General features: G+C 58.6%; 2 protein-coding genes across 9 annotated transcripts in view; one reads left to right on the top strand and one right to left on the bottom strand.

Moving 5' to 3' along the window:
- The first annotated feature begins 1,266 nt into the window (after positions 1–1,266).
- On the top strand, positions 1,267–2,995 carry SELENOM (selenoprotein M). The gene is made up of 5 exons (XM_068911305.1): positions 1,267–1,454; positions 1,556–1,591; positions 1,690–1,724; positions 1,878–1,956; positions 2,203–2,995. The coding sequence occupies exons 1-5, from the start codon at positions 1,332–1,334 to the stop codon at positions 2,413–2,415; spliced, it is 486 nt and encodes a 161-aa protein (XP_068767406.1). The 5' UTR covers positions 1,267–1,331; the 3' UTR covers positions 2,416–2,995.
- Positions 2,996–3,768: 773 nt separating this feature from the next.
- SMTN (smoothelin) overlaps positions 3,769–11,563 on the bottom strand; it is a 33,727-nt gene continuing 25,932 nt past the window's right edge. For 5 of the 8 annotated variants that reach the window (XM_068911289.1, XM_068911291.1, XM_068911295.1 and 2 more), the window contains 5 exons: positions 11,439–11,502; positions 10,832–11,002; positions 10,629–10,752; positions 10,398–10,549; positions 3,769–4,900 (listed from right to left, as the gene is read on the bottom strand). In XM_068911289.1, the coding sequence (XP_068767390.1) occupies positions 4,750–4,900; positions 10,398–10,549; positions 10,629–10,752; positions 10,832–11,002; positions 11,439–11,502 (662 nt within the window). In that variant the 3' untranslated portion in view covers positions 3,769–4,749. Of the gene's footprint in view, positions 4,901–8,759; positions 8,930–10,397; positions 10,550–10,628; positions 10,753–10,831; positions 11,003–11,438; positions 11,503–11,563 lie in introns of all 8 variants that reach the window. The other 3 variants (XM_068911290.1, XM_068911296.1, XM_068911293.1) reach the window with 1 other exon arrangement.

Raw genomic sequence — 11,563 nt, 5'->3', positions numbered from 1 at the left:
GTGTGTGTGCATGGGACTGTGTGCAGACTTGTGTATGTGCAGTTCCATGTGTGTTCTGCTGTGTGTATAGTCTGTGTGTGCATACGTACAGCTGTGTGGCTTTGCAGGCATGTGCATGTGTGTTCATTTGTGTATATGCAGCTGTGTGCACACTGCTGTGTCTGTCATTGCCATTGTGCGCCTATGGTGTTGTATGCGCAGTTCTATGCATGCACTGTTTTGTGTGTGTGTGTGTGTGTGTACATGTGCACAATTATGTGTGTAGCTGTGTGTGTGTAGTTCTGCCTGCCTGTGTGCAATTGTGAGTGTGTGCAGGTGTATATGTGCATGTCCAGGTGTGTGTGTGTGTACCAGGATATATTTGTGCATGTGCATGTGTGTGCACACCTGAGTATGCAGATGTGTGCGCAATTGTGTGTGCATGCAGTTGTGTATGTGCAGATGTGTATACAGGAGGATGTGTATGTGTCCAGTCTGTGTGCATGTGGGTGTATTTTCATGCATGTGAGGGATTGTGCACACTTGTACATGTGCACGTATGTGTGTATGCAGGTAGGCATGCATGTACATGGGTTGGCATGTGTTTGCATGCATATGTGCGTGCACCTGTGTGTGCACGTGCATGCATGTATGTGTGACTCTGTGTGCACCTGTGTGTGTGTGTGTGTGTGTGCGCACGCGCGCACAGGTGTGTCCATGCACAAGTGTGTTTGTGTGTGTGCCTGTGGTTGTGCATGTACGCATGACCGTGTGTGCATATTTGTGTGTGTGTGTGTACATTTGTGTGTGTGTGTGTGTGTGCATATGCATATGCATGTGGGTCTGCATGCATATGCACGCATGTGTGCTTCTGTGCATGTGTGTGCATATGTATGCACCTGCTTGCATGTGTGCATATGCTCACGCACGTGTGTACGTGTGTGTACGTGTGTGTGTGTGTGTGTGCCCGCGCCTGCTTACATGAGCGTGTGTGTGTGTGCATATGCACTTGTGCATGTGTGTCTTCTTGTGTGTGCATGTGAAGGCGTGTGTGTGTGTGCACGTATGCGTGCACTTGTGCGTGTTTGTGCAAACATATGTGTACCTGTCTGCATGTGTGTACATGCGCAAGTGTGTGTGTGTGTGTGTGTGTGTACATGTGCGTGTTTGCGCCTGGGTGTGCATGTGCGTGTGTGGACCTATGCGTGCGGGCCTGTGTGTGTACCTATCTGTGCACGCGAGTATGCCTGTGTGCGCATGTGTAGGCACATGTGCAGGCGTGCGCGCGCGCCGCTGCGTGCGTGCGCGCGTGCCCCAGCGCGGCCCCGCCGTGACGTGGCGGCGGCGGGGCGATGCGGCGGGCGGTGGCGCTGCTGCTGGCGGTGGTCGCCGTGGCGGCGGCGGCGGGGGGTGGCCCGCTCCCCTTCCGGCCCGACTGGGCGAAGTTGCGGGGCCTGGCCCGGGGCAAGGTGGAGGTGAGGCGGCCGGCGGTGGGGTCTCACCGGCTGAGCGCGGGGCGGGCAGGGCGCGGCAGTGGCACGGTGACAGCGATGGCTCTGCTCTCCTCTCCCCACAGACCTGCGGGGGATGACGGCTGAACCGCCTGAGGGAGGTAGGTGCCGTGTGGCGGGAGGCTGCGGCCCGGCGCGGGAGGTGCTCGGCCCGGGGCTCGCATGCCGCTAAGCCCTGCGCTGCTCTGCTCTCGCCCAGGTGAAGGCCTTCGTCACCGAGGACATCCCACTATAGTATCCTCCGTCCCTGTGTGCGCGGGGGGGGCCCAGTGCTGGGGGGGGCACCTAGGAGCACAGGGCCGTGCCCACAGCATGGGGTGGGGCGGGGCGGTGCGAGTGGCTGCGGCGGGACCCCTGGCTCTGCCAGCTCCTTAATACGTCTCCCAGCCACAACCTGGAGATGAAACACCTGCCTGGCGCTGACCCCGAGCTCGTGCTCCTCAGCCACAGATACGTGGAGCTGGAGGTGAGAGGGCAGTGGCGTGCTGGCCGCTGCCACAGGGCTTGAGGCAGAAAGCACTCTGCAGATGCCAGCACAGGAAGAGCTGGTGGAGCAAGACCTGCTGGCATCCAGCCTGCTGGCAGGGTGCTGGGGGAGCGGGGTGGCAGGAGACCTTGGCCATTGGAGCCCATGCCTCCCTGTGCCAGTCTGCGCAAGGAGCCTGGGCTGGGTGCAGAGGGGACAGGTGCTGCAATCTCTGTCTCTGTGCAGAGAATCCCCCTGAGTGACATGACCCGGGAGGAGATCAACCAGCTGGTGCAGGAGCTGGGCTTTTACCGCAAGGAGACGCCCGATGCCCCTGTGCCTGAGGAGTTCCAGTTTGCCCCTGCCAAGCCTCTGCCTACCTTGCCACTCCCTAAAGCTCATGCAGCTGAGAGCAAGACCCCATCCGAGCCTGATAACGAAGAGCACCCAGACCTCTAGGAAGCAGTGTGAGGGGGTGCCATACTCAGGATGAATGCAGTGGGAAGAGGGTCGTGAAGCCAGATCCTAGCACATGAGGATGAGGCCGTTAGAACAGCTGCCTCTCCTTATGGGGCTAGGAATAGTGCCATGGTCTAACCAGGAAGCAGAGATGTCTTCTAGCTGCCTCCCACCATTGCTTGGTGCTGTGTAGCTTCTGCTACAGGGATTGCCCTGAGCAGCTACAGCCCTGAGCAGAGGCTTCCTGTGCATTGTGGGGTCTGTGTGCCCATCGTTGCCCTCCCTCCCCTACAGCCCAGTAGCTGCATCCATTCTGGCATGGCTACTGTGGAGGAGAAAGGATTCTTGTTGCCCCCCCCCCCAATTACCCTGCCACAAGGTATAGTCAACATACAACACTTGGCAGCAGTATCCTACCTACATGGGACAGGATGAAACCCTCAGCAGAAAGCCCTAGGTGCTGAGAGTAGATGTGCTGAGTCCTGGAGGGTGGGAGAGCTGCCTCCTGGGAGGGTATGGCTTTACACCATCATCCTCATGGTCTCATATCCAGCCCACAGTAAAGGCCTTGCACACATCATGCTGCACCATGTCATTCTTCCAGGCAGGTCTCAGTGCGGTATGTGTCACACACTGCTTTGTAGTCAGTTCCTGGTGGAGCTGGGTGCCACATCTGTGGCAGAGCAGCTTGCAGAGGTGGGAGGAGTTTGCAGGGTGGCCCTGGGTATGCAGTTACTGCTAGCAAGCTGACAAACTGGCCCATACAATATCACTGGGCTTGTGCCTGCGCAGCCCCCTTACTGGTTAGATGCCGCAGGCTCTGTGGCTTTGAATCATCATTGCTTTCTCATGGGGAGCAGGGGGATGGGATATGGCTCTTGGATGGGGTACTGCAGTGGCTGAGCTGAAGCCTGACTGTTCCCTGTGCTTGCCCAACTGAGGCATTTGCACTCTGGCAGAAGATTGGAGTGGAGAGAGCAGCTGCAGCGTCTGCAAAGAAGCCAGCAGATGTTCAGGATGTTGTTGGAAGCATGGGGTCTTTCCCACTCTGCCAGACCTGGCTGTGGCGGTAAGCCAACAGGCCCTCAGCCAGGGGGAAACACTGACAGTGCCTCTTAGCTCCAGCAGTTGCCCCTGTCCAGGAAGAGCTGCACGTACCCCACCACCTCAGTCAGAGATGGGTGAGTGGGCCTGTGCACAGCTACAGGCAGAGGGGTCAGCTCTGAAAAGGCAGGGCTAGGAACGCATACCCTGGATGAGGGGAGGAAGCTAAGCCTTGGTGATGTGCTCTGGTGGCACGAAGCAGTGGTGTCACTGGGAAGGGTCTGGAGATAAGGATCTGAGGTAGAGGCATCACCCTATAGAATAAACCTTTATTGTCTGGCTGGTGTTGGTACACGTGTCAACGCAGGTGTAGAGACAGTGATGAAGGGGTGAGTGGTGCTGAGCACACAGTGCCCAGAGCTGGGGAGGAGAGCAGGGACTGGCTGGGCCCATGGCCCTGGCCTGCACCTCAGGCCCCTTATTTCCCTTTGAGCCCTCCCCATCACCCCTCCAGCTCCCCAGCAAAAAAGATGCTACAGATCCCCGGTGTGGAAGTGCCCCCAGGCACATGTGCACGGTGGGAAGCAGGGTGTCAGCACAGGTGCTGTGGAGCCATCCTGAGGGAGGTGGCACCAAGCAGGGACTGTGGTGGGCAGAGAGGCTTCCTTGCAAGATGCCAAGAAGAGTAGCTTTCTCTGGGGCCACATGGAGAACCAGGTGCTCTGTCTCATGGATGCACCATAACCAGCAACTCATGACAGAGGTGTGGGCCCTGGGCCAGATGGGCCCTGCTGGCTGGGGAGATGCCAAGAGCTGCACAAGCCCGCACAGACTGCCGGATGCATGGACCCAAGTAGGTCCAATGCCTGAGGGACACAGCCATGCCCTGGCCTCCCTGAGGAAGCAGGGGCACTGCCCACAATACAAACTCCTTGAGACTGAATAACTTAATACAACAGAGAGCGGGAGGAGAGGAGAGCCCAGCTGGAAGCGGGGAAGGTGGCATCCTTGGCAGTGTCCACCTGGCTCCGTCCTGCCCTGCCTGTAAGTTCAGCTCTCAGCCAGCCAGGGACAGAGGCTTACGGAGGGAGCTCCAGCAAGGCCCAAGTATGGGGTAACCCAGGATGGCAGAGACCACCCCACCCCCAGCCCCACAGTGCCAATTTCTCAGCATCACTGGGCTCCTCCCACCAGCCTCTCCGCTGGGGCAGGCAGCTTCTCCGCACACCAGCGTCCCTGTGGGGAGAGGGGGGCAGTGAGGTGTTGGTCTGCTGCAGGCCAGGGCAGGCTCTAGCATTCTTTCTGCCGCAAGCGCAACTCGTGGCGACGCAGGTGATTGTAGAGAGACTGCACATAGGTGAAGACGCACTTGGAGTCTGGCTTCTTCCCCATGATCATCATGTCTTCCACCTCCACCAGGGGCACGCAGTCCACCAGCATCCTGGGGAGAAACAGCCCTTAGCATGGCCACCATGGAGGCTGCCCCTGCCTGCAGAAGGCCAGGATGTGTCCATGCCACCCAGGGCCCTGCCCAGACTGGGTATCTCTTCCCTGACCCCACTCAGCTCCTGCTTGCCCCCCAGGGCTCACAGAACCCCCCCCCCCCCCCGTCACTTCTGGCTCTGGGAAGCGTGTGTCGTGCCTACAAGGAAGGGGCAGCCAACTTGCCTGCACTGTCAACTGCTAGGCCCAGGCTGGGCCTAACTTCTCCTTCTCTGGCCCCCACCCCAGGAGCAGTCTCTGCCCCACCTACTGGCATGCCTACATCTTAGTTGCCTGCAGTCACCTCTTCCCCTGCCTGCTGCCCTCTTCCCCCTGCCCCCACCACAAACCTCCCACCAACTCTCAGAGCAGGGCATGCCCACCTCCTTCCTTCTCCAGCTGATGCTGGCGCTTTTGGGGGAGAAACTTGACCGATTCCTTCCCTGGTCCAGGGAAAGGCCACATGGCTGTTACAGTTACAGGGGGTTCCTGGTCACATCTCTGTGCTTTATTCCTGGCACACACTTTGGCCACTTGTTTTCCCCACTTTCTTTCTGCTATGCTAGCTTGTTTCTTTTCCAAGTGCTCAGTCAGGGCACTCAAAAAAGGGGCCGTGTTTGCTAAGTGTGCTACAGCAATACCATAGCTGCTGGTGGGCTGGATATTGCAGAACTTTGAACATCTCAGAACTAGTGTACATGGCTACTACAAACCTCCCCTGGTGCTGCTCTGAAGGTCTGTGCTGTGGCCCTTCCCCAGCCACTGCCAGGGCACAGCTTGTAGTGCCCCCCCCCAAGGCACTGACAGCAGGCCTGTTGCTCCCTTGCCCCAGGGGCCAGATAGGGAGGGCTCAGAGAAGGCCTGGAGCCTCAGCCAGAGCAGTCAAGGCTTTCTTTGCTGACATCACTGCCCCTCTCTCAGGGGCTCTGCCCCTGCCCTACTCAAGTCACAGCAAGGAAAGCTCACCTACATGCTGCCCCTTTAGCGCCAGCAGCAAACCTGCTCCTTGCTCTGCTAGCCATACCAGTGCCACCCTGCCTAGCTCCTCAGGGATGCAACTTGCTCACCCCTGAGACAGGGCCTCCCTTCCAAGAGCCTGCCTGTTGCAAGGCAGCCAGAGGGTCCCTCCAAGGAGCCCTAAGTCTGGCTGTGAGGGAGCCATGGGGACTGTTGGGAGGCAGGGAGGGATGAGGAGGTACAGAGGGAAGGGAACCAGCCAGCTCCACTACCTAGTGTTTCTGTCCAAGACCTGGGGCATGTGGAGGTGTGCTTAGGAGCACACTAGCAAATACAGGCTGGTCCTGCTGCTGCCTGCCAGACTGCAGCTCACAGTTGACTCACTTGGCACTGCTGCAGGTAGCTACATCCCAGTCCACCTGGACAAAGCTCCAAGGATCTTCGCTGCTTTTCTGCAGCAGTAGCTGCACCCCTGCTGCCAGCCTTGGCCAGACAGTGCTGCAGGCACCAGCACCCAAGAGAGGAAGGTGCCAGAGGACTCCAAGGCACATTGTGTTACTGTCAATGGTGGCCCGCAAAGGAACACTGTTCTTACAAAATGCCTAGAGTAGAGCCTGTGCTAGCACCCAGAGGCTGTACAATGACAAAATGGCATGCCCCTAAGGACAGGGCTGGGTCGAAGTAGGCTCAAAGTAAAGTCATGGGACAGAGAGGGGAGCAGGGGGCCCAGGCCCTTGCTCTGGGCTTCCACACTGTGCCCAGGGGAAGAGTGCAAAGCCAGGGCAAAGTCAGGAGCATCCACCCAGGCCTAGCTCTAACCAGCCCCGCCTGCCAGCCACACAAGGTTGAGCTGGCCCTTCTCAATGAGAGGAGGGTGGGAAAGGCTCTGCACATGCCTTGTTACGCCAGGCCTGGTGGACAGAGGGATGGCAGACTGAGGCAGGCCCCACCTCAGACACCAAGATCCCACAGCACCACGGCAGATGTGCCATTGTGTGTCCCCTGAGCTGGACACCCAGGGAAGGGGAAATGGGAAAGTTGTCTGGTAGAAAGTCAGGGGGGCTCCCTCCCACACAGCCAAGGAAGAACCAGGCAGCCAAGCAGTCTGGTCCCCAGGCACCACAGCCCCGCTTCAGCCAAGGGCTCTAGCCCTAGGAAGGAGCTTGCCAAGGGCAGCTGGTACAGCTGGCATTAAAGGGATAAACAACTACCCCTCGCTAGTGTCTGACCCTACAACACCCCCTCCCCCCCAATCCTTCTCCCTCTCCACAGGCTGCAGAGACCCCACTAAACTTGCTGCCCCTCCAGCACAGCCTGCCATATACCCCATCCATCCCTCCCAGCCCCAGCTCCCCACAGCCCTATGCCTGCAGGGAACATTCCTGGGCCAGCCCTTTGCTGCAGCCCTGGAGCAGAGGGGCTGCCGGTTTGGTATAAGCACAGCCCAGGACAGACCTGGAGCCAGTTCTAGGCCTCCAGGCAGGGAAGTAGTGGAGGCATGGACCCAGGAGCTAGAAAGGAGTCAAGGCAAGCCCTGTTGCCTCTGGCCTCTGCATCGGTGCTGCAGCCTGCTTCCACCCCTCGGTCACCATGGGACCCAAACAAGTGCCAGGGCTTGGACTAGCCCCACTATCAGCTCTGTTGCCCGTCTTTCATGCTCTGCCACCCCTGCTATCTCACCAAGCCTCCACAGAGTTGGAGTGAAGAGGCTGTGGGAGCAACAGGCTCTGAATCCAGGGGCATGGCCAGCAGCTGCCTCACTTCATGATTTGGCTGCCTGAGGGGACACCCTCAGCATCCTGAGGAAGCACCTGTCCAGGTTTTGAGAAGCAGTGGTGGTGCAACGCCCCCCACGACAGTCAACCCAGACTTGTGCTCAGCCCTTACTCTGATGAAAAAGCTCAGGCAGCCCAAGGAGACAGTTTCTGCCCTTATAAAGGCATTGTTTAGGGCTCGGTGTGCTCATGCACCATGGAGCCAGGGGGAGAGGAGGCTCCAGCGCCAGCTGGGATGCCCCTGAAGACAGGCACAAACACTTCAAGAGGCAGGACTGAAGCCTTGAGTCACACTTTCCAGGCTCCCCTCTCTTGCCCATATATGAGCAGGCAGCACCTCGCTGGGAGAGCACCATCACCCACGCCTGACCCTGCAGCACAGCATACTGCACAGCCTCCCTGGCAGAGGCCAGCAGCTCCCTCTGCACACGGTTCCAGGGCCTGCAGCCCCAGCACTCCCAGGGAAGACAACCCCAGAGCACAGGGGAGGGGAAGGAGGCAGCAAGTGCAAGCAGTGAGGCTGGGGCATCCCGGGAAGCAGTCAGGCCCCTGTGGGGGGCAGATGAGGGCTTACCCTTGTGCTCACCCATAACCTAGGCAGTGCTGTTCCGGGATCCTGCTGCTGAGCGCTTAGGTGTAACTAAAGCACCAGTCCCCAGCAGCTAATCCCCCTGCTCTGGATCAGCAAGCTGGGAGGAGAGCAGATGAGTGCCACGACACCTCCATTCCCACTAGCTGCCAACCGCAGTGGCTGGAGAGCAATCAGTCCACTTGAACTAACATAGTATTCCCCACCGCTGGCCCCAGATTCCTCCTACCCACCCTCCCCATGAGCAATATTTACTGGGAGGACAGAGGCCAGGGGTTGGTACCAAGCCAGTCACCTCCATCCCCTCTCCTGGCAAGAGGGCCACAGCTTTGCACCATGGGCTGACAAGACAACTCAACCCTCACCCATCAGAGTCCCCCATTCTCTTCCCAGGACCTGGTGGCTGCTCCCCAGCCCCTCCTGTCGAGAGCACGGCCAAGCTGTGGGGGTGTGGGCAGGCGGGCATGTGGGCAGTAGTTTGACAGGAAGATTCTCACCATCACTCCCAGGGGTGAAAATAGGCTACGACTTTTTGGTTTTTACCAGCCCCTTCTGGACCAGGCAGCGATAGAATTCCTGAATGTATGTGTACACACACTTCCAATCCGGCTCGCGCATCCGGATCATGTCCTCCACGTCCAGCAACTGCGGACAATCTGCGTGCTTCCTGGGGGCAGGGAGAGAGAGGGGGAAGCCAGTGACCGCAGCCCAGTCAGGGAGGGGGGGAGGAAGAGAGAAAACAAGAGAGACATATCAATGCAGTTCCCATTCCCCAGGGCAGATGCTGCTCTGCTCTCACATGCTCTGGGGGTGCGCGATGCAGGGCAGGATGGGACCAGGCACCGCTGCGCTCCAAGGCCATTCAGTGAGACTCAGAGGGGGCAGGGCTCACAAGCACAGGCTGCAGGAGGGTAGGGCACAGGTGAGCAGTGTGGACAGGCGTGAGGTCCAGAGGGGAACGACAGAACAAGACAGAGAAGGGAGTGATGTGTTCTGGCGCGCCGGGTGGTTGAGGAGCAGATTCCAGAGCGGAGCGGCACTCTATATAGCAAGTATATAGCCCGGGCCAGCAGGGCAGGGTAGACCTGACCCTCCTGCCCAGCTCCGCTTGGAATTGCATGGCATAGCCCTGGTGCAGGAAGCTCGGGAGAAGACGCTCACAAGAGCTGGAGGAGGAGGAAGGATGAGAGGCCACCTGGTTTCCAGGCTGGAGGGATCAATGGCTCTCTCAGTCCACGCACCGGTCCCAGTTAAGGCAAAAAGTATATTAACAGGATCGCCAAGACCCAGGTACACGGCCCCCCATTCCCGCTTGCTCCACTGGACAGCACCACAGCAGCAAGGGAGCTGGCTGGAGCTCCCAGCTCGCGCCACCACACTGGGCACCAGCCTGCTGCCAGTCATCAAGGCAGGCAAGGCAAGGACTCCTCAGAAACCCACTTGGCCCTGCTCAGAGGCAGCAGCCAGCCAGGTGCTGGAGGGAAGGAGGAGTGGACGGGAGGAGAGACAGAAGGAAGGAGAGAGGGCCTGGCTTCCAGCCCTCCAGCTGGATGCACTCCCATCTCTCAGCACCCAAGAAAACCAGAAGCAAAAGGGGAGGGGAAAAGACTCAAGAAGCTGCGATGGTGTCTGAGCCCTTAAAACTGTGAAGGAGGCACCCTGTATGTATGTATGAACCAGCCCTCCATCCCCCAGCTCTGCCAGGGGCTATGGTCCCATGCCCAATGTACTTAGAGAAGGCCATGCCCCCAGAAGGGGGTGGGAGGCCTGGCCTAGCCTCTGCACACAGAAGTATGGGTTCGGAAGCTGCCCTGACTTTGGGTCTCTGCCCCACAACGAAGTATCCCAGACCCATGCCCAATATCTCTGCACCAGACTGGGCTGTATTGGCCTCTTGTGGCTCTGTACAAACAGGCACTGCTTTCCCCAATGTCAGCCTGACCCAACCGCATTGCACAACATGGGAAAGCGATGCAGACGGGCCACTGAGCTTGGGACACAGCCGGCTTTCTCCGGGGCTGTGGCTCTTGCCCTGTGCCTGTGTTCTCCTCACCCAACTAGTGAGAGGAAGAGTTGTCCAAGCAAGGGACAAGTCATGCTCATAGCCCATCTGAAGGAGCATAATAATTACGTACTCTGCAGAGGAGAAGGCCACCTCGAAGTTGTGACGGCGGTTTTGGGGTGTGAGCTGGCTGTAGTCAAAAGCCTCAGGGAAGAAGTTGTGGACCAAGGCACAGAAGGCCATGCCATCACTCCAGCTGGACGAGAAGTTCTGGATGTCCACATGCTGTGGGGCAAGACAGTTACCCAGAGGGAGAGGGACTGACCCAGTCTAGCCAGGGATGGGGAGAGGAGGCGGCACTGACCTCATAGCCCCGGGTCTTGGCTCTGCACCAGTCCAGCAACATCTGCTTGATGCTGTTGGCATTAGGAACACCAAAGCTGGAGGAGCGCTGCACAGCTGCGCGTGACGCTGCAGGGTTTGCAGGACTGTGGGGGAAAAACACACAATGTTACCCACGTGGTGCTCAGTCCCACCCAGCCATTCTGCTGCAAGGCCTGTCCTCACCTCCCGCCTTCCTTCTGCAGCTTCTCAATCATGGCTTTGCGAGCCTGTGAGGCGGATGTCTTGGGCAGGCTCTGAGCTTTCATCAGTTCCTTCTTCTTCTCAGCCTGGCGCCGCTCCAGTGCGGCCAGGCTGTTCTGTCTTGAGGCACTCTCGTCTTCACGGTCAAAGATGCTGGAAGAGACAAAGGCAAAGCCTTAGTACTAATGGGGATGCAGCCAGCCCAGATAGGGGCACTTGGACTCCTCAGCCCCTTCCCAACCCTGGCCCAGAGGTTCATGTATCCCTGGTGGTTCAGAAATTTCCACACCCCTGTGACAGAATCAGCACTGCTCAAGGCTCCCTGGCTGGCATGTTCGGCTCACAGTGCTGTGGGTTCCCCTGAGAGGAGGGCTCACTGCCCAGAGTCCCACTCACAAAGGGACCCAAAGGCTTGTGCTGTGGGGACTCCTGGAGTAGGAGGCAACTGCTGGCTCTGGCCACCCCCCTGGACAGACCACCACAAGCTGGACAAAGAGGAAGAAGGTCTGCAACTGGACAACTGACAAGGACTGCTCTATCTGTCCTCGTGCAGGACTGCCATGAGGCTGGTGGAGGCACTGCCACTCACCTGCCCATCTTCTTGGAAGAAGAGCTGTAGGATGATTTGGTTTGAACAAATGTACTGCTCCCATCTGCAAAGAGACAGCAAGAGAGGCAGACTTCAGGCAGGAGCAAAGGGGGAAGGAGCCAGGC

Source organism: Struthio camelus, chromosome 17 (genome assembly GCF_040807025.1).
Source record: "Struthio camelus isolate bStrCam1 chromosome 17, bStrCam1.hap1, whole genome shotgun sequence".
NCBI lineage: Eukaryota > Metazoa > Chordata > Aves > Struthioniformes > Struthionidae > Struthio > Struthio camelus.
This window is presented reverse-complemented; position numbering and strand designations above follow the sequence as displayed.